General features: G+C 39.1%; 2 protein-coding genes across 2 annotated transcripts; both read left to right on the top strand.

The window, feature by feature from the left end:
• Positions 1-3,262: 3,262 nt before the first annotated feature.
• LOC307248407 (uncharacterized protein) lies at positions 3,263-8,231 on the top strand (the record flags this gene model as incomplete). Its single annotated transcript, XM_080024805.1, has 5 exons — positions 3,263-3,917; positions 6,445-6,660; positions 6,998-7,260; positions 7,455-7,642; positions 7,910-8,231. The coding sequence occupies exons 1-5, from the start codon at positions 3,266-3,268 to the stop codon at positions 8,229-8,231; spliced, it is 1,641 nt and encodes a 546-aa protein (XP_079880931.1). The 5' UTR covers positions 3,263-3,265.
• A 6,275-nt stretch (positions 8,232-14,506) lies between these two features.
• On the top strand, positions 14,507-17,451 carry mrpl28 (mitochondrial ribosomal protein L28). Its single transcript, XM_080024987.1, has 6 exons — positions 14,507-14,628; positions 15,792-16,117; positions 16,308-16,460; positions 16,554-16,688; positions 16,780-16,866; positions 17,061-17,451. Exons 2-6 carry the CDS (start codon positions 15,827-15,829, stop codon positions 17,154-17,156), a joined length of 762 nt encoding a protein of 253 aa, XP_079881113.1. The 5' UTR covers positions 14,507-14,628; positions 15,792-15,826; the 3' UTR covers positions 17,157-17,451.
• Positions 17,452-20,564: the final 3,113 nt, after the last annotated feature.

Raw genomic sequence — 20,564 nt, 5'->3', positions numbered from 1 at the left:
ATGGATAAATGCAGACTTTCAGGCTATCTGATGTGTGCATTTAAAAATGTAAAACAATCAATCACAACTTGAACTGAGGCAGAATGTGGAATAGATGGCCTAAAGAAAATGCCAGGACTTTGACGTTTGACAGAAAGATTCCCATGTTGTGAGTTTTTTCACTGGTTACTGCTTTCAATGAATCATTTTGACTAAAACTGTACAATACAAACTAGAAGTGTAAAAAGCTTTGATAAGAAATATTATTTAGCTATTGTCATAGATTAAACCATACTGTATGTCTAAAGAAATGAAGTAATCTATTGGCAAAATATAGATATTTGAACATATAAAGTTGTAATGTTCTTAGATTGTTTCTCAAAGGTGGGACATCTGTTTTTAAAAGATACTGGGGTTTCATATATTAAGTCAGTGGTTTGATTTAAATACATCTACATATTAAAGAAAATCACATATTGCTGAACATGCTGTAAATTAACAACAACAACTTCATAGGGAGATGATATTATTTGATTGTCCCGCTGCATTAGAGGAACTCTCCAATGATTGAGGTTGCAAAGCTAAAAACCTGCTTAGGTGCTAAAGGTTTAGCCCACTCAGGCTGCCTGTCTGTGGCCTGTCTTTCTGTAATGGGACAGTGTGGCAAGTGATCAAATGCTTCCTCAATGGCTCTTTCCTTGGGCTTAGCCGTGCCTCAGGAATGTGCCGACGTGCTGGTAGAACAGTAGGGATTTTTCCGTGGTGTCAGCCCCTATCTGGCCTGTTGATTCGAGTCCAGTGGACTGCAACAAACCCCCTGCACCTCTGGCACAGAATATCAGGGGCATGATGGGACAGCTAGCATCATGGGATCATGAGTGCTGAGAGGGGGGCAGCGAGGGGGCACCACCTTGACAGGGCTTGAATAAATACAGAAATGAGAAAAGGAACAGTTTGACATTTTGGGAGATTTTTTGTTGAGAGGCAAAACGAGAGTAGACTCCACACAGAATATAATTCCTATAGCCAGAACCTGCTTAGCTTACCTTAGCATGAGGACAGAATTGTTAGCTAAACTTAAATTAAGTGCTCTGTATCAGCACCTCTAGAGCTCACTAATTAACATGTCATATCTAAATTCTTAAGTCCTGGTACACAGATTTTGGAATAGCTGTAGCGTCATATTTGCCGTACACACTCGAGGGTGGTATAAATTTTCCACTCTAACTCTTGGCAAGACAGTGAAAAGGGGAAAATTATTAATACATTCTTCCTCCTGAAAAGAGTTGAATTCATGATTGATATGATGTTTGTTGCTACACTTTACTTTACTTGGTCTGGTATGACAAATAGTTTATGGTATGGGAAATGTAGGCTACTGTATACTTTTCAAGACTGTCCTTTAATGTGTGATCAGAGGACGTTACATATCAAATCAAAGCCAAATCAGTTGTATTTAGGCTACATAGCCCAATATCACAATAGCCATCTGCCTTTACAGTTCATTCACAATGTCATATGTTTATGTTAAGTTGGACAATACATCTCATTCCACATTGTCTTAAGGTGTGTATGTTATTTTCAGCTTATTCCAGCTTTTGAACTGATTGAAGAAAAAGTTGATAGTTGATTATTTAATTCCAAACCAAAGACTTTGGACGTCTTTGTTTGTCATTTCCTAAAATTTCAGCCGTACATATTTGTCATGTTTGCAAACTTTCTGATCTTGTCAAGAAATGTAAGATAAAGCACTGTGTTCAGATAGCATTTGAACAATGTTTGACTTCACAGCACGACTTCAGTTGCATTTTGACCTTTCGGAAAAGTTGACACTGTATTTTGTTTTCTGGTTAGACGGATCCTGTAAATTATATAATAGAAGGCTTTGTCATACAGTAACAAAGTTAAAAAGCCTGTAGTATAGCCTATGAACTACGTGATTAAACACACTCTGGGTGGTTTTTGCCGGTGAGCAGATATCATACACTGCAGCATCACCGTACACTATAACTCTTGATTCTCCTATTTATTTTGTACAGTAAGCCACCTGACGTTTTCGGCATATCAAGGCAAGGCTTTCTTCTCTGGTTGTGTAATACCAGATCTAGGTATCTGTAATCCTGACAACACAATGGGGATTTAGTTTAATTAGTTCAAATTAGCTTCACTTGATCAGCTCAGAGAGGGTGTATGAAGGGTGGGTGGGCTGTGTGATAGTCCGATGAAGGTATTTTCTCCCACCAAAGGAGCTGAGGACGATCCCACCCACCCCCACCCCAGCTCACATGACTGTGATTAGAGCAGAGGAGGAGTAGAGTGTTGGGACAGAGAGGGGGGAGAGATGGTGAGCATGATGATTCACATTTTTAAGATTTCAGCGCACAGATCACATCCAAGTACCCAACGCGTTTGGTAGCTGTCTGAGGGGGTCGTCCACTTTTCTGGGGTAACTAAAGTTTAGATTTAAAAAAACATTGATTACATTTGTATTAAATGTTTTTCTGCCTACGTTTTCTGTGGTTCTTGTACATGCTGTAAAAGAAGCACAGCAGTGTAAGAAAAATGACTATGCAGAATGTTACATTGCTGAATATTATATAATTCATAAGTGGATTATAAATATTGATATTGAGAGTACATTTACTCAATCACTGGTTGTGCATTATTTTGAGGTACTTCAGCTACTTTATTCTTCTACTCCACTCCATTTCAGAGGGAAAGTTAATATATTGTTTCCTTCTGCAAGAAGACGGTGACCACTGCCCCATATAAGAAACATTTTCTAGAAATAGAAATTTACATGAGGGGTGGTGAGGAAGTTGTTGTCAAGATAACCTGGATAGATATTACTGGTTAAAATGACAGTTTGAGCTATGTTATACATAGTTGCTCATCTGAGCACCTCAAGGTCCTTTTATCAGACTCACAGTTGCTGTTGTTCCTCAGTCTGGTGCCAGCCGTACGTACAAGTTGTGCCTAGGGAGGTGGCTTACGCCTACGACACTTTGACCAAGAGGAGCCCTAAATATGTCGCTGCCATCTCCACCATGTTGCCTGAGTGTTGGTACCAGGGGGTAAATCAACATAAGTACAGGTTTTCTCCATCAAGGGGAAGAAGTGCAGATGAGCGTGTGTTTCAATCTTATTATTAATGATTAATCTCTAATGTTTTTTAATAAATCATACAAATGTACTTAATGTAAAATGTGCAACATAGAGGTTGTAGGATGAAGTGATTGTATATGAAGTATTCTTATGTGCACTGTATACTCTTGCAGTTGCAGGTATGAGGGTGCTACACTGGAGCATGCTGGGAGTCACCATCCTGCTGCTGGTGTGTGAGGTCACCATCAATCACCTGTGCAAGTCCCTCATCATCCTGGTGGACGGTTTCCACACTCTCTTCCTCCTTGTGCGCATGGCTTTTCATCCTCAACCCGCATGCAAAATAAAACCTCCGCCCTCCTCTCTGGACTGCCATGTGTCTCCTCCACATAATTCCTCTTCCTCAGCAACACCTTCTTCCACCCTGCCTGCAAAGTCATCCATCAAAACTCTATCTGTAACCCTAAACGCCACTAGTTTGTCAACTCAGCTTGCTGCTCCTCAGTCTCCCCCTGAAGCTACCTCCTCAAACATCTCCCCTCCAGCTCTGGCCTGCGGTCTGTCCTACACCAGCAGCAGGACTCCGCCTGTGGGGGCTTTCATCTCCACTCTGGTCCTGGTTTCTCTGTGTATCTCTTACCTGATAGAAATCATCAACTTTTTCCTGGCACCCGAGCCAATACGGCGCCCCCTGCTGCTTGTGGTGTTTGCGGCTGTGAGTGTGCTGCTTAAGACACTGGTGATCTGGCTGAACTGGGATCAGCTGCTGGATGAGCAGGGCTGGGATAGCAGGGAGCCAAGGATCAACTCTCACCTTGAAGTGAGCCACAAAGGTAATATTGGTTGCGTTCCGAATCGCATACTTTCTACTATATAGTATGTAGAAAAAAGATTTAGGATGTCCCAATTCTTGTGGCCAGATTTAGGATGGTTAGAAGTACCCGGATGTCCTACTTCATGCGGCCAAGATTGTTAGTGTTGAAAAGTGCATATTTGGGCGATTCTGACCCACAATCCAGTGCGCACGTGAAGTGACGTCACATCGACGAAGCCTCCATATGAAAACAAACGGGGATGCGACGGATATAAAAGCAAGAGGCAAGATCAAGGCGCAATGTTATGAAATAAGAGAGAAAAGTATGTCCCAATAGTTTGCCTACTGCATCCTAACTAGATTCTTTTTATTGTCGGATGTAGTATGTAGAATAGAAAAAAGAAAGAGTATGCGATTCGGAACGCAACCATAGTTTACAGATCACATGCTCTGTCTGAGAGCAGATGCATATATATATATATTAATATATATATATATATATATATATATATATATATATATATATATATATATATTAGTGCTGTCAGTTTAACGCGTTATTAACGGCGTTAACGCAAACCCATTTTAACAGCGTCAATTTTTTTATCGCGCGATTAACGCTCGTCATGGCCTAGCAAACGTTGTGGTTTTTTCACATGCTGTTGTATCAACTAGTAATGTTAGAACAACTGAAACACCACAAACTATACATATGGCTCGCATTTAAGTTACTGTCAATTCAAACGGAACATGTCCTACAGCGTAATTTCACATTAAAATCATTTAACTGGCAAAACGGCGAAACGTCAAGTCAATTCTGACTTTTATTTTGAAGCAGAAACCGTAACCTAGCACTTCCTAGCTCAGCTGCGCGACCTTCACTAGTATCGTCTTCCGTGTGTCTCTGGGGTTGCGTTCCGAATCGCATACTCTTTCTTTTTTCTATTCTACATACTACATCCGACGATAAAAAGAATCTAGTTAGGATGCAGTAGGCATACTATTGGGACATACTTTACTCTCTTATTTCATCATAACATTGCGCCTTGATCGTGCCTCTTGCTTTTATATCCGTCGCATCCCCGTTTGTTTTCATATGGAGGCTTCGTCGATGTGACGTCACTTCACGTGCGCACTGGATTGTGGGTCAGAATCGCCCAAATAGGATGCACTTTTCAACACTAACAATCTTGGCCGCATGAAGTAGGACATCCGGGTACTTCTAACCATCCTAAATCTGGCCACAAGAATCGGGACATCCTAAATCTTTTTTCTACATACTATATAGTAGAAAGTATGCGATTCGGAACGCAACCGGAGGCTTCGTCGATGTGACGTCACTTCACGTGTGCACTGGATTGTGGGTCAGAATCGCCCAAATAGGATGCAGTTTTCACATGAGTTTTCAACACTAACAATCTTGGCCGCATGAAGTAGGACATCCGGGTACTTCTAACCATCCTAAATCTGGCCACAAGAATCGGGACATCCTAAATCTTTTTTCTACATACTATATAGTAGAAAGTATGCGATTCGGAACGCAACCTGGGACTTCGCGGAAAAGAACAGAAAAGAAAGCCTGTCATTTGCAAAAGTCCTACTTATAACCCTGCGCGCACACCAACACCTCCATGAATGTTGGTGGCAGCCGGCAGTCATTCATTTTCACTTTAATTTTCGCTACGAATGGCGACTGAAGCCTTGGCTGCAGCAGTGCCATGGCAGGCGTATATATATATATATATATATATATATATATATATATATATATATATATATATATATATATATATATATATATATATATATATATATATATATATATATATATATATATATATATATATGAGCTATCATCTTTATGGGTTTATGGTGTATATCTTTATTCATGGTCAGTAGATCAGTAATAAACCATTTATTTAAAAAAAAAAAAAGTCGGTTGCTAGGTAGACACCTACTTTGTATTTTAGTCTCTGTTCAGCAAAGATACCGGTCCGAAGATCTCCAGGAATCTGCAGGTGCAGGACATGTTTGTTAAGAACGTGTTAATATCTACGACAGAAAAGACCATGGATCTTTGTGAGAACCATTTATTAATGACTTACTGCAGAATTGATTGTTTGTTAGAACCTTGGGATGAATTGACTATTATTACGCTTTTCATGACTTGCAAACTCAAAAATTAGTTCTAATGAATGGTTCATAACCAGTAACTTAATAGTTACTTTTCTGTACTTAAGATATTTAAAGGTTGTATGTTACTGCAAATCTGGTGGCTGGAATGGGAGAATGCATCCTGTATTTTCCTTAACAGACCTAAGGTCATCGAAACTAACAAATACATGAGAGTTTAGTTGGTGTAAAGCACTTTCTCAAACTGGAATTTTGCAATGATAAAGTTTAACTAGAGAAGAATTGTTGTGTCTGTACAGGTGACTATGCTGCTTTGAGAGATTTCCCTTTGAAGTAGCTGCCGAGTGTATATTCAGCTGTATAAAATATCAATTTCCATGTTTGTTTTTCATTCCTCTGTTTGACTCCCACAGTCTTGGCCGAAGAGGCAGAGCCGGGCCGGGTCCTAGATGACATTAGCCACGTCCAATCGGCTGTGGAAGACTCACTCCACAATGGGGGACTTGTCTTCTGTAACCTGGGAACCTCATCCAGCCTGCCTGACACTCATTGTCAAACTGCACAGCCACAGCCAGAAATCCCCTTACATGCTGAAGCCCCACTGGGCAGTACCTGCATAGGACATGCAGGTATTGTCAGACAATTTGAATTCAGCCACATTCTTTTTATATAATATATATTTGGTTTTTAGGTTTGCCCAAATTAATTTGCCTGTCTGTTATGAGTGTGGTATGTTTTTGCAAGTGAAATAAAATGTTTACATTTAACAAATATTGTTTGGATTATATAGAAAAATAAGAAACCATGAGCTTCAATGTAAACTTTAAATTTGTAAAAGGTTTTTTGTCAGTAATGATGTTTTCTACTGTATTTTTGTTTTTTTAATTCCTATCAGTGTGCTGTAGCTCTGATAACATAAAACAAGTTCTTAAAACAATTATGTTTTTCTGTTTTCTCCCCCTTCAGGAAGTCAGAAAGCCCCTAAAACATGCACGTATTCCCATCACATTGAGAGCCCTGTACCGAGCACCCAGTCGTGTCTCCCGTCCTTGGCCCTCGTTACTCAGGGCCTTTGCTCCTCTATTCTGGCTCTAATCAACAGCCTGGTGATGCTGCTGATCAGCCCCCAGCTCCTGCACGGCTCTGGAGCCTGCAGCCTCCTGCTCTACCTGGACCCTGGACTCTCCCTGCTGGCTGTCATCATGCTCATTGCCACAGCTACTCTACAGGTCAGTCTGCTCTGTGTTTTCATGTTCTGCCATTTAGTTTAAATGTTGCTGAATCTTATATCAACACTAAATTAAAAGTTTCACCCCCTAATGACAAGCAGCTTCCTAACAATCAGTTCAAGAAGATTTGGAGAAGTATCCATTTATTCATTTACCAGCTTTCTGACTGTGGCTTTACTGGTAAATCTCTGCAGGTGCAAAGGTATGGACTGCTGCTGCTTCAGGCCACACCTCCACACATTTGTGTGTCCGATCTTGGACGGAGGATTGCGAGTGTCCCCGGTGTGCAGGCTGTGCACGACCTTCACGTCTGGCAATTAACTGAGTCATTCCTGGTGGCCTCTGTCCACGTACACTGCCACGCTGGGTTTCCAGCAAACAGGTGAAGTGGAAAGGTTTAGTGTTTGTACTTATGGCCCCAGACTGCTTATATGAGCACTGATAATTGTCTTTAGGTGTGGAAGATGTGGTTTAACGTTTAGTAACCAGACATTTACTATACGTGTTTCTTTGCTTTTATAAATAAGATAATCTTACTGATACATATTTTATGTTCGGCGTGGTTACAGACTGTTTTTCATTAATATATTTTTGTCCAGATTCAAAACAATATATTTAAAAAATGCAATTTGATTTCACATGTGTCCAGATGTGCTGATCTGATGTCAGGGGTCACTAAGGTGCTGCGGAGTGTGGGAGTGACCTGCTGCACCGTTCAGCCAGAGTTTGCTTTTTGCTCTGGGTCGTCTGCCGGCAGCAGGGGGGATGCCTCCCCCATTGTCCACAGAGAGGACCCCTCCATGCCTCCTCTGCTCCCGTCCTGCAGAATCGCCTGTGGAAAGGCCTGTGCAGGGAATATGTGCTGCTCTCCCCCAGAGAAAGATGAAGAGACCAGGGGCTTGCTGGCACCGCCTGCTGGTGAAACAAAGGAAGAGCCTCAGACACTTGTCATCGAGAACACCTTCCTCTGACCCTCAGTTTTAACCAAAATTGCACTGGAGGGAAATAAATAGATGAAATGATGGATGTAACTTCTCTCTTCTAACACTGCCTGCAAATCATATGTAACATGTTCTGTTAATGTATATGACATTAAAACGGTGCTGCACAAAATATTTTTTATGCAATATTATCAAGTGAATTATAGTGAAAATTAAGTACCTAAAACTCCCATGAATGTATTGAAATAAAACGAATAATAATACCAACGTGTGTCTCTTTTAATTTTAAGATAATATCAAATGCATGGAGCAATGCTAAATTGAATGCAATGCAGCCATTATTAATATCATCTGTTACAAGTATGCCTTTTCTCCATTAGGTTCCAGACATACCATCCGTGATTTATCTTTGTTTTATTGTTATCCTCCATATATGCCTATCTCTATAGGCCACCTGTGTTGACCCAATGTGGCTCCACCTTTTTATTTCCAGACAGCCAATCACAATGCACCTGCTGAGCATTATACAACACAGATCAGGCTACTTTTCCCTCTTTTTTGTGTTAAGTTGACATAAATGTACTTTAGGACACCCATCAAAGCACAGCATTGTGTTTACATGAACTGCCTTTAAAGAATAGGCTACAAACTAAGTTTATTAAAATAATGGTGACACCGTGTCCTAGACAGGTTGTGCTGGTATGAGGTATAAATTCTAGTGGCTGCCAGTAATATATTGCCTGGATGATCCTCGGTGGTCCGGGGTGCAGGCTTCAAACCTGTAGCTGAGTAGCAGCATAGTGGTTTGATTCCTCCTTTCGGGCGACAAATGTAGGATCCAAAGGTTGGAATTATATCATCTAACTGTAGAATATGACAAAAATACTTGTGGTATTCAGAAGTTGGAACTGACCTTGCTAGAAATTTTAAATCAGACAATAACATAATACAATATCTAATTCACAATAGAAATTAAGGTAAAGAAGAACTTTCAATCGCATGTAAAATACTGCAAAAGTTCATCACTACAGAATATAAAGTAAAAGAGAAATGGGAAAAATACATAGAAATTAGCATATCAATAGAAGAATGGAAATTAACTTTGAAGTCATTATAGAGTCATTAACTACAACCTTTAACATATCACAATCCAAATACAGGAAGGGAAGAGGTTTGCATTGAAAGTGAGTATGAGATTTTTTTTACACCTTATATGTTCAGTGTTAAAGGCCTACTTCACCAGTGGGAATATGAAGGTGTATTGAACTCTGAGATGTAGTATAAATGTGCAAACATTTTAGAAATCGGTTCATCCTAGCGTGAGAAAAGGCAGAAAGTTTTACATTTACATACATTTTGCACAGTTGTGACATCACAACTGTACAAAATGTAGAGTTAGACAGTGAGACCATAAAACACTCTTTCTGCCTTTTCTCAGGCTAGGAAGAACTGATTTCTAAAATGTTTGCACATCTATACTACATAGGATCTCAGAGTTCAATACACCTTCATATTCCCACTGGTGAAGTAGGCCTTTAAGTCAATTCTGGGAAGAGGTCAAGGGAGCACTTAAATATATATTTGATTTAAAATAGCCACTTGAATTAGAAAATATCTTGGGAATAAAATTGCATGGGAAGATAAAACGACAAGTAGGCTACCTGTTTAATATAATGTGCAACTGAACAAAACAGGTAACTAACAAGGACATGGAAACGGCCAATTCCCCCAACAATAGTAGCATGTCTCTCAACTATAGAACACACTTTACACAGGGAAAGACTAACTTTTAGTATGAGGGACGATAAGTGGAGCAGAATGTATGTTGAGGATAGACTTCTTAAAATAGAAGCATTAAATAGGAACACCCCACACACACCCTCCTCCGTATTCACCTACCCCATTTTATTTTCAATTGTATTGTTTTTTTATTTTGTTTGTTTTTATTTATTTATATAATATTATGTATATTCCTGTTTTTTATCTGTGTTATTTACTTATTGCATTGCTTGCAATTGCATTTGTTTTATGTTTACACTTTGAATCTGTGATTATGATTTATATATAATGTAGGCCTACACCAAAGAAAAGTGTAAAAAATCTAAAAAATAAAGTCATAATAAACAGAAAAAAGGGATAAATGAATCCATTCATTCTACAAACCGGGGGCTGCTGGTCAATTAATTTGACTTGTTAACAGTTAGACATAGTTTTTCGTCACAAACCACATAATCAAGTTCTTTACTAGTCTATAAAGTCTTATTGAACAAGGCCTACTAATAGGCTACTCTCAACTAACAGCTACTATCATACAAAAAAAGAATATGTAATGATCACAAAGATGAACAGTTAATGAATCATCATATAGCCTACAAGAGAAAAACTGGTCATTGCAGAAAAGGCACAGGTGTGTGACTGACAAGAAAAATATTTCCAATATCATATGATGTTATAGCCAACCATATGTTATTTACATTTACTCTTATATAATCAACTGAACAATCGATACATTCATAACATGTGATCTAAAATGTTTTCATTTCAGGCCCTGGAGCAGGGACAGTTGGAAGGGAGGGAAATAGCACAAAACTTCTTGTAAGTTTTATAGATGTTTTCCCAGAAAACAAGGCCAGAGAAGGGACAGATGTATCTATCTTAAACAATGGCCTACTGTATTTTCCTGACTCAGCTGACCAAACCATAGATACAAGTTACATTCAAGGCCAGGAGCATAATTCTACGTTTCGGCATAGTTCAGGTCAAGAGCAAAGAAGAAGAGGATTGGACGAGAAGATTAAAAAGCCTTGCTGTCGAAAAGGCTCATTACTTGTTTGTCTGTCACTGACTCCTGCATATGCTGTCCTGTGATCTCACTTCATTAAATAGCACCTGAGAACTCTGAAACTTTTTTCCAGTCATCTTTTATATTTTACCTTCCATACATCCGAACAAACGAACACGAAATATAGTTTTAATATGACTAATAACAATGATTACAGCTTAGTAGGCCTATGACCAGTGGCGACTGGTCATTAGGGGCACGTGGGGCGAAGCCCCACCTACTCTCACAAGAAAAGAAAAAAAATATATACAGGTATATATATATATAGGGGAAGGTGGGGTGATTTGTGCATTTTGGAAGTTGCAAAACCCCTTGTTTCTAGAAAACCGTGGAAGAAATTGGAAATGTGACCACATATTTAAGAAGAGCCATCCATTTGACTCATCCTGTAAAGAAGGGAGACACAAGGAATAAGATATAAGCACATTTAAGCTCAAAAAACTGTGTTTTGCCTTTCAAAGTAAAATTTCCATGATCAAGGTTTTTTGATTATTGTGTCTGAACAATTATAGACACGTTTGAAAACATTTGACACATGTTTTAGTGCTTTGGTATGCTACACTTTGAGTCTATATAGTTAGCACAATGTCAACCCTAAATTGCTGCATCATGCCTATTATCCAAAATTCTGGGGATGGGGTGATTTGTGCGCAAGGGCCTGGGTGAGTTATAAGTAAGTAAGTAAGTAAAATGTATTTATAAAAGCACATTTATGACAGTTTGCACTGTCCAAAGTGCTGTACATAGTGCATTCAGTAGGTAAACAATGAAGGTAAAATAACAATAACCAAAATAAAAGACGTAAAGCCCATACATCCACATAAACACAGATAGTAGTGCAGAGGTAAGTAAGTAGTGCAGAGGTTAATGGGGAGGAAACACCAGGGTGTACATATGGGTTTTGAGCCTTGATTTAAAGGCAGAAATGTAGGGGGAATCACATTTGTCAGGTGGCAGTTGGTTCCACAAGCACGGAGCAACTAGTGCAAAGTACATTTCTGAGAGTTGTGCCAGTGGCATGGCTGTATACGCTGGTCACCAAAAGAAAGTGATAGTCTACAGTAGCTCAGGAGAGAGTGACATCTCAATTCCACTTAACGACACCACTGATGAGAGTTCAGATGGCCAGAAAGATGATGATGGTGACTTTGTCATTGTGACACAATGACAAGACAACTTTTTTTCCGAAAGCTATATTTCTTAAACAGTTTATTCCAGATCCAAAGTTTTTATTGCCAGGGATGCACAACATCCTGAAATATATGTACATATTTGAGTTGGAGACATAACTGTCAAGGCCTCACTTTAAAATCACTTTGAGTAAAAAGTTGCACAAATCACCCCACCTTCCCCTATATATATATTTTTTCTTTTTTCTTTTTTTTTTCATGCATTTTTTTTTCTATTGTACATACTGCAGCTGACCATAAAGAGTACATAGTGTGCATGCAGTATGCTACAATTGGGAAGAACTTATACTTCTATATGTCATTATAACATCATGCCTTGGACTTGACTCTGTTGCTTGTATATCCCTCGAATTGCTGTTGGTTTTCACTGGGAGGCTCAGTCCATGTGATGTGACTTCCGCTGTGTAGAGGATGTAGGTCAGAACCTCCATAAAGCTGCTGGTTTGCACACTGAAACTTACAACAGGATGTAGCAGGACATCATGTATTGGGACAAGCTAAATCTTTACACAGAAGATCTTATATTTGAAAATTGTCTTTTTTAATGTAATGAATCATTACTCCTGTGCAGCTACTTTATTTCAACCTGATGTGGATTCTTTATTTTATAGCCTCTTAATAATGTATCAGCGAGTATTTCATATAATGTGTCGAAGGATTCGATGCAGTTAATTAAAAGTCTTTTTATTGTGTGACTATTTGTTTGTTGAAATCTAGCTGTCATTGTTGTGAAGATTTTTTAATAAACAACACATTTGATCCATTTGTCTGTGTCAAGTAAATAATGTTTACTGATTATTAAATGCATTAGTAGTTAAAAAGTAGCTGCATTTTAAACATGTTAAACATAATGTCAAAGGTTTTTAATATTATTGGTTGATAGCCTTGATGTAATTCTGCATTTAAATGTCCAGTGTAGTTTTGGTTTAGTGTTTTATGTCCACACAATGAATTTAAGTTATTTATTCTGAAGTTCTAAACTTCATCTTTTGTCTGAACTGGGATTTGAACCTACAAACTTTGAGTGATTTGGCCCATAAGTCAGCAGGGGATAGTGCTGCAATTTCATTGGCTGTCAGGCTGTGCCAACTATCCACGTCTTGCCAAGAAGTGAACAACTAATTTTGTGTTTATAAAATCGCCAGAATGCGAGAAACGGTGTCTTTTAAGCTCAAATTTTTCCTGGGGGGGGGGGGGGCAGACCCCACTCTTTGGTGTGAGCCCCACCTGTTTTTTACACTTAGAAACGCCACTGCCTATGACACTGGCACATCTAAATGCAATGCAGCCATTACTGATATCAGCTGTGTCTTTTCTCCTGTAGGTGCTCAGTATCAGACATACCCCACAGGGATTTGTCTTCGTTTTATTGTTATCCATAGGCATATATCTCTTACCTGTGCTCTTATAATAGGTCCATGGTGCTGAACCAATGTGGATCGACCTTTATATTTTCAGACAGCCAATCACATTGCGCCTGATAAGCATAATGCAGCACAGACGGTTCCTCTTTTTAGTGTGTATTTGACATAAAAGTACTTTAGGACACCCATCAAAGCACAGGATTGTGTTCACATGAGCTGCCTTTAGAGAATAGCCTACAAACTAAGTTTAGTCAATTATAGTGACACCGCGAGTTAGACAGCTCGCACTAGTATCAACTATAAGGAAACCTTGCAGACAATGTTACATTGCCCGGATGAGCCTCGGTGGTCCGGGGTGCAGGCTTCAAACCTGTAGCTGCTTAGCGGCAGAGTGGTTCAATTCCACCTTTCGGGCGAAAGTCGGAGGATACAATCGTCGAAAATATCCATCAGTTGACATTTGTGCTGCAGCTAGATCACCATCATAGAGTTCATCACATCATAGATGTTGCATATTGTGTTTCATTTCCTTCATTCTTTAAAAATGTTTTCTCTTCAAACCTTTAAACCCATGTTTAAACCTCTCAAGACTTCCTGTCGTGGCACTTCACTATCACAATACAAAAAAAGGGCATTTTTTTCTTATTCTTCATCAAGGTTACTGAAACAGTAGCATATATGGGCAGATATTATTACATTTTTGTCTTATGTAGTATTTGGTTAAGAATGTTTTTGATATCAATGTTTCATAGGTCCATGGGATAAATAATTTTATTGTTCGGTGTTTTTTTTCTCTTCTCTTGTTTCCGTTTTACCCGGAATAAAAACATTGATTGGCAGACTGAGAGCCAATCATCTGCAAGAATGTGCTGTCCTCCATCCAATCATCTTTCTCCCTTGGTGTGGGCGGGTCGATGAATGCGGCTGCTGTGCAGTAGAAGCATGATGTCCTTGCCTGCTTGATGTTTTGGATAAACGTGGATAAAACTCAACCTTTATTCGGCGAAGATCACTGTTTTTCTCAAAACCTTGTAAGAGAGACTTTTAAAAGCTTCTTCAGCGATACATTAGACCCGCAAAAGCCTTGTTTAGCCAAACATACTGGTGTAACCTATATAGCCTACGAGTTGTTAGCATGTGCTAAGTAACCTTATGAAGGTTTTTGTTTTTGTAAATGATTATATTTTAATTAAAGGACTACAAAGTAACCAGCTGTCTGAAACTCCTCATCTGCACTTATAGTTTTTTAAGTTATGTTATTGTCTCTTATCATTTTATCAGGTTTAATAGTACCATTTCAATTTGTTTGTCTGTTCTAAGCAATTACCAATGCACACTTTCCACAGTGAAAGTACTTACTGAAACAGTTAATTTATTCGAAGAAAGTTATCAAAACAGTGAAATACCAACAGGGAATCTGCCCTTGGAACTAGACCATCAGAGCCCCCAAATGCCCTAGGTTATGTCTGTGGCACTGGCAAATGACTTCGTGGAGATTTGATTAATTACAAACGTGTTTGGTAATATGCACCCCTAAATACAATCTGAATTTCAGCTGGTGTCATATTGAACATAATAGTTGTGTTTTGTATGATCAAAAGCAAACAGAGACGCAGCAAACCTACAGCAAAGTACAAACACTTGGTTGGGTGGTTTGTGGTGTGTTTATAAGGGTATATCTCTAACGCTAATTATTAATTCAATTGTCATTAGTCAAGTAAAATCCTAATAACTCGTTACTTCCACCTTTTCTAATCTAAAGATGACTAATCTAATGTGGATTTACGCATGGGACAATTGTGAAGTAGACAGACTAACAATAATGTAATATATTCATTACTTATGACTTGGAATTACTTGGTTTGATCTGAAGACAAAATATTCTGTCTGTAATGAATAAAACTGCCATAAACTGGAAGTTTTAAACATTTCCAAAGCTTTGGCTACAAATTTCCCCTTTATAAATGAGGAAAATAACTTGTCTTTGTAATGAAATTAAGTATTTTCTTTCAGTCAACCATTGTGAATCTCTAGTTAATCAAATGTTCTGTTTGGCAAGTTGCATTACTTGCCAAACCAAAAGTACGAAGAAGGTTTCACTGCAGCTCTGATATGTGGAAGAACTCTTTCACTTAATTTAAGTGTTGTTTCTGTTGTTGTTTGTTTTATCTTCTTAACATTTACCTTTATTCAGTCTTTTCCAGGTTTGACTTGAAAACACAGTCCGCTATGCCTCTTCTTCATAAATTCCCTGCCAAAATCTGGGACGCCGTGAAACTGAAACAGGGTATCTACGCTCGGCTCCCCAAACACTACCTCAAGTCCCTCGAGCAGAAAAGTGAACCTACCCCTGTGCATTGGAAGCCTCTGGGAGTCCAGTACAGAGCCAACCCCAAGACAGGGCACAAAGAACGGGTCCAGGATGTCCCCATCCCCATCTTCTACCCTCCACATTCCCAGGACGGCCTGTGGGCAGGAGAGGGCTGGGTATCGGGCTATAGATACGCCAACAACGACAAGGTGAGTCTTCAAAATTGTTTCTTACTTTCTTTTGTTCAACTGTAGTGAGATGACCCAGCATGACAGGTGAAATGAAAATATATATATGTTGTTAACTGATCTATTTCCTTTAATGATTTCTGATGGTAGCTTAGCAACAAAGCCCTTTTATTGATTTTTCTGAATTGTCTCTCTCTTTTTCTCTCTGTAGATGTCAACTCGTCTGAGGAAAACATGGAAACCACAGCTGTTCAAGAGAGAGTTGTACAGCGAGATCCTCAACCACAAGTTCACCATCACGGTCACAGCACGTGCTCTAGGCCTCATGGATGAAGCCTACGGATTCGACTTTTATATTCTAAGAGTAAGAGAGCACTGCAACTGTGTGACAAAATGACATTTTCTGTAGGGCTTTTTTTAATGACTCTAATTATCTCCTCTTCTAAACTTTTCTCAGACGCCAAAGGAAGACCTGAACTCCAAGCTGGGCATGGACCTGAAGAGGGCCATGCTGCTTCGCCTGGCACGCAAAGACACAGAGCTTTACCCCGAAGACCCGGTCAAGAGGGAAAAGGTTTACAACAAATACAAGGTATGTGGCTTTATTTATTTAAATAAAAAAGTAACCTCAATGTTAAACTGTACAAGAAATCAATTCCCTGGTTGTTTTTCTGTTGGAGCAGCAGTTTGAGATCCCAGAAGAGCAGGCAGAGTGGTTGGGTCTGAGTCTAGAGGAGGCCGTGGAGAAACAGAGGCAGCTGGAGCACAAGGTGACAAAAGCCTTACTCGCATTCGCATATGACATCATATCCGGGAGATAACCCAGTAAATTCGAGTGAAATCACAGGCTTGGCTTATCTCTTGCGATAGATTTATATATTTTACATCTCTAATCCACTGTAACCAAATCACATACCCCTGAAAGATGTAAGGTATTATATAATCTTTTACTCTTGTTTCCCAGGAGCCGGAGCCTCTGTTTAAGGCCTGTGTGGACGAGCTGGTGAAGGAGCTGTACATCCAAAAGCTTTCAGCCCCGCACCTCATAGAGAAGGAGTGAGGACCTGAAGCGTACGAGCAGGACCAGAGGCAGCTTTTCAGACTGAAGACTTCAGTAGGATTAAACTGTCAAGCCTCTGCAGATGGTGGTGGAAGTCACATTTTCCGGAACGCTTGAACACCCGGGAGGAGTTCCTACAGTTTCCATCTGGGAGCGACACAAAAGTGGGAGGGACACAAATGACAAGGTTCATGTTGGGATTAATTCTTATATATTTTCTCTTGCATTTAAGATTCCAAGCACTAGAACTTTTAGGAGTTAAAGGAGAAGCCTCCATCAGTGTAAAAACTGAGCAGCTGTGATATATATGTTAAATTAATTAAAGATTTTTTTCATAATCTTGGAGTCTTTCTACTCATCTGTTCTCCAAAAGTTAAATTGTTTAATTCCCTGATTGACTGAATGACTTTAGGTGAGATGACTTGTCTTATAAGCCAAAGAAAGTTGGCTAAAATAAGAGAGGAGAAGACTGATACCAGGTTCATGATGGCACAGTTAATATGAATCTGGCACCAGAAGCTGGTAGCCTAGTTTAATATAAAGACTGGGAACAGGAGGAAACTGCTAACCTCACTCCTTCCAATGGTAACAAAACCTGTCTACCAGCACCTAAAAAGATCTGTTAACACATTTCATTTCATTTGTTTCATATGTACAAAAATCAAAGTGTTAAAAATTTGGATTTGCCATTACGGTGGTCTATTTCTTTAGCCTGGAAATCCAGACCCTGGCGCAGCAAATTTAATTTGCCAGCGCGTAGTGGCAGGTCTGGAAATGCCAGGCTACTATTTCTTCGGTTTTGAGAAGTAACTTTCCTCCAGTCTTGCTAAGCTACACTTAACATGCCATGCCTATTGCTACATCTAACAGACAAATATTTAATTTTAATTTCCTTTATTTGGAAATATATGTAACATATTTGTTTGTTAGATTGTGCTTATGCATGCAGAACTCTTACATTGTAGTTATTCTTATCATCAACTCTGTTCCTCTAAGCCCTTTGTAGTACCAGCTGAATATGTGTTGTACAACCTTTTTGAGGCTGTTCTTTAAACCCAGGACATGCCAGGTCTGATTGTACCCAATAGATGGAGCCAAAATGCTTTAAATGAGTAAAGTCACCATTTAATAGAATAAGAGTTTGAAATGTGTTGGCTTTATCCATTTTTTTTTGTTATGTTATGAAAGAACTCCAGAAATGAACCAAGCCCACCATTTTACCACATAACATATTTAAGTAGCTTCTAGATCTGTGAAAATACTGTGGTTTTTCTCAGTATTTTCTTGTTAGAGATGAACTGTCTTACTGCCATCTAAACAAACTCTCATAACAAACAACAATTCTGCACGTGTCGTGAACACAGCAGCTAACGTCCTTGTATGGTGCAAAGAAGTGGTGCAGTGGAAAAATGACAAAGTGAAGAAAAAAAAAGAAGCTGTTCCTGCCTGGTTTCGCTTTCACCTCTCCTTGTCTGGTTAGTGTCAGTTGTTTGTGGTGTTGTGTCACTTTGTGGTTGCAGATTATTATTGTAAGATGGGGAGTCCCGACTGGTGTGGGGACTCCCGTGGGTGTCGTCGTAACCTGGCAACAGATGCCAAAAAAAATTACGGCTTGCACCTGTAAATGGAAAGATTCACTTCTTGTATAAATACAGCCACATAGTGGAATTACCCTTTCATACAGTGATTAGCATATCAATCATATTAACAAAAGCATAAAGTGCCAAATTTGGTGATTTAAGAGGAACAACTGGATCTTCTGGTTCCTCTTCTTTCCGCTGAGCTAAAATTAAAAAATTTGACACGTGTGACCTCAATTTTGTAATTTCAAACCAGGCTGTGTAGAGAAATCTGTGTTTAATCTAGTTAGTTTACGTGAAACTTCCCTCCATGATAATGATATACGAGTCCCATTTATCCTACTAATCATTTGTCAGCAGTTTTCATCTGATGTTTCCAGATAATTTCTATCTTTTCCCTGTTCGTCTTTTCTCGTGTCAATATTGATTATGGTAACTGCCTCCTTGCAGGTTCCTTTCCAGCCCACACAATATTAATTTATCTATAATATATTGTCATGTTTGCTCTGACATGTCTCAAACTTTGATATTGACACAATCAGTAGTTGATAAGTTGCCCTGGATCCCAAAACATACATGCAGAACATCATACACAACAAACTAAGTTAATTTTTAACAACCCTATTGGCATGACATGTTCTAGACACATTCATTTCATGGCATGTGATCACCTGACCTCTTATAGTTATCATATGGTCAACATATGAATGTTACCTTGGTTGATGACCTGCAAAACTCCCAGCATGTGCTTTATGTTTAGTTAGGATGTTGTGTTCCTACTTAACACCATACTGTTAGCATATGTATTATACATTTATGTTTAACCTTAATACATTGGCATTATAAGGGCCTCAGAAAGTGTTAATCTGCTTATTGTAAATCATTTACGGGTATTTCAAAAACAGCGACCACAGAATATTTCCTGTCTTCCTTTAATTAATAAGTACAGTAGCGTGGGGGCGCCCTTAGCTCAGTTGGTAGGGCGTCCCCCCATGGGCCTCGGCCAGCAGCGGACCCGGGTTCGATTCCAGCCCGTGGTCGTTCTCTGCATGTCTCTCCCCTCTCTGCCCCATTTGAACTCTGTCTCTACACTATCAATAAAGCAATAAAATGCCAAAAAAATATCTTAAAAAAAAGAGCGTACAGTAGAGTTATAAGAATGACTACATAAATGTTTGACCTTCAGATAATCTTCCCCCGCCCCCTCCCCATGTTAATTCCAGGAAACGTAATATATCACATATATTAATATAAAATGACATGACACTATGATGATGAAGACAGCATATTATATTTGAGTCTAAATGTGTGTGATTTATCAGTAAGCGCCTGGTAAAAAATGTTGATCACCTGACTATGTTGGTGTGCTCCCACTAAATTTGAACGGAAAGCCGATGTGATTTTGTGTGGGTGATGCAAGTGACAGTTAAACATCCCTTTTCCTGTGGTTATAAAAATGTGTGCAAGCTTGGTGATTAAATCTTTCTGTATCACAATAGTACCATATTTCCTAATTTCCACCACACATGAGTCATGACTCAACCTGTGTGCTCAGTATTCCCCAGAGTCTCCCCAAACCAACTGACACCTCCGCAAACCTGAAAGCTGAGGTGCAGTCTGAAAGTGGTATTTGATTAAATCAAGAACATTACATTAGCCTGATAGAATAACCACAGTAAAATAATTAAGTGTCACAACTGGGAAAGTCTCCGGCGTATATTCTCTGAATTTGGGCTCCCTCACTTCCTTTTATCCATCTGCCAAATCTTAACTCTGTGTTATAAAATACCTGCAACCTTGGAGTGTTGTCCAGTCCACCATAAAACAA

Source organism: Ammodytes marinus (genome assembly GCF_949987685.1).
Source record: "Ammodytes marinus genome assembly, chromosome: 3".
Classification (NCBI taxonomy): Eukaryota; Metazoa; Chordata; class Actinopteri; order Uranoscopiformes; family Ammodytidae; genus Ammodytes; species Ammodytes marinus.
This window is presented reverse-complemented; position numbering and strand designations above follow the sequence as displayed.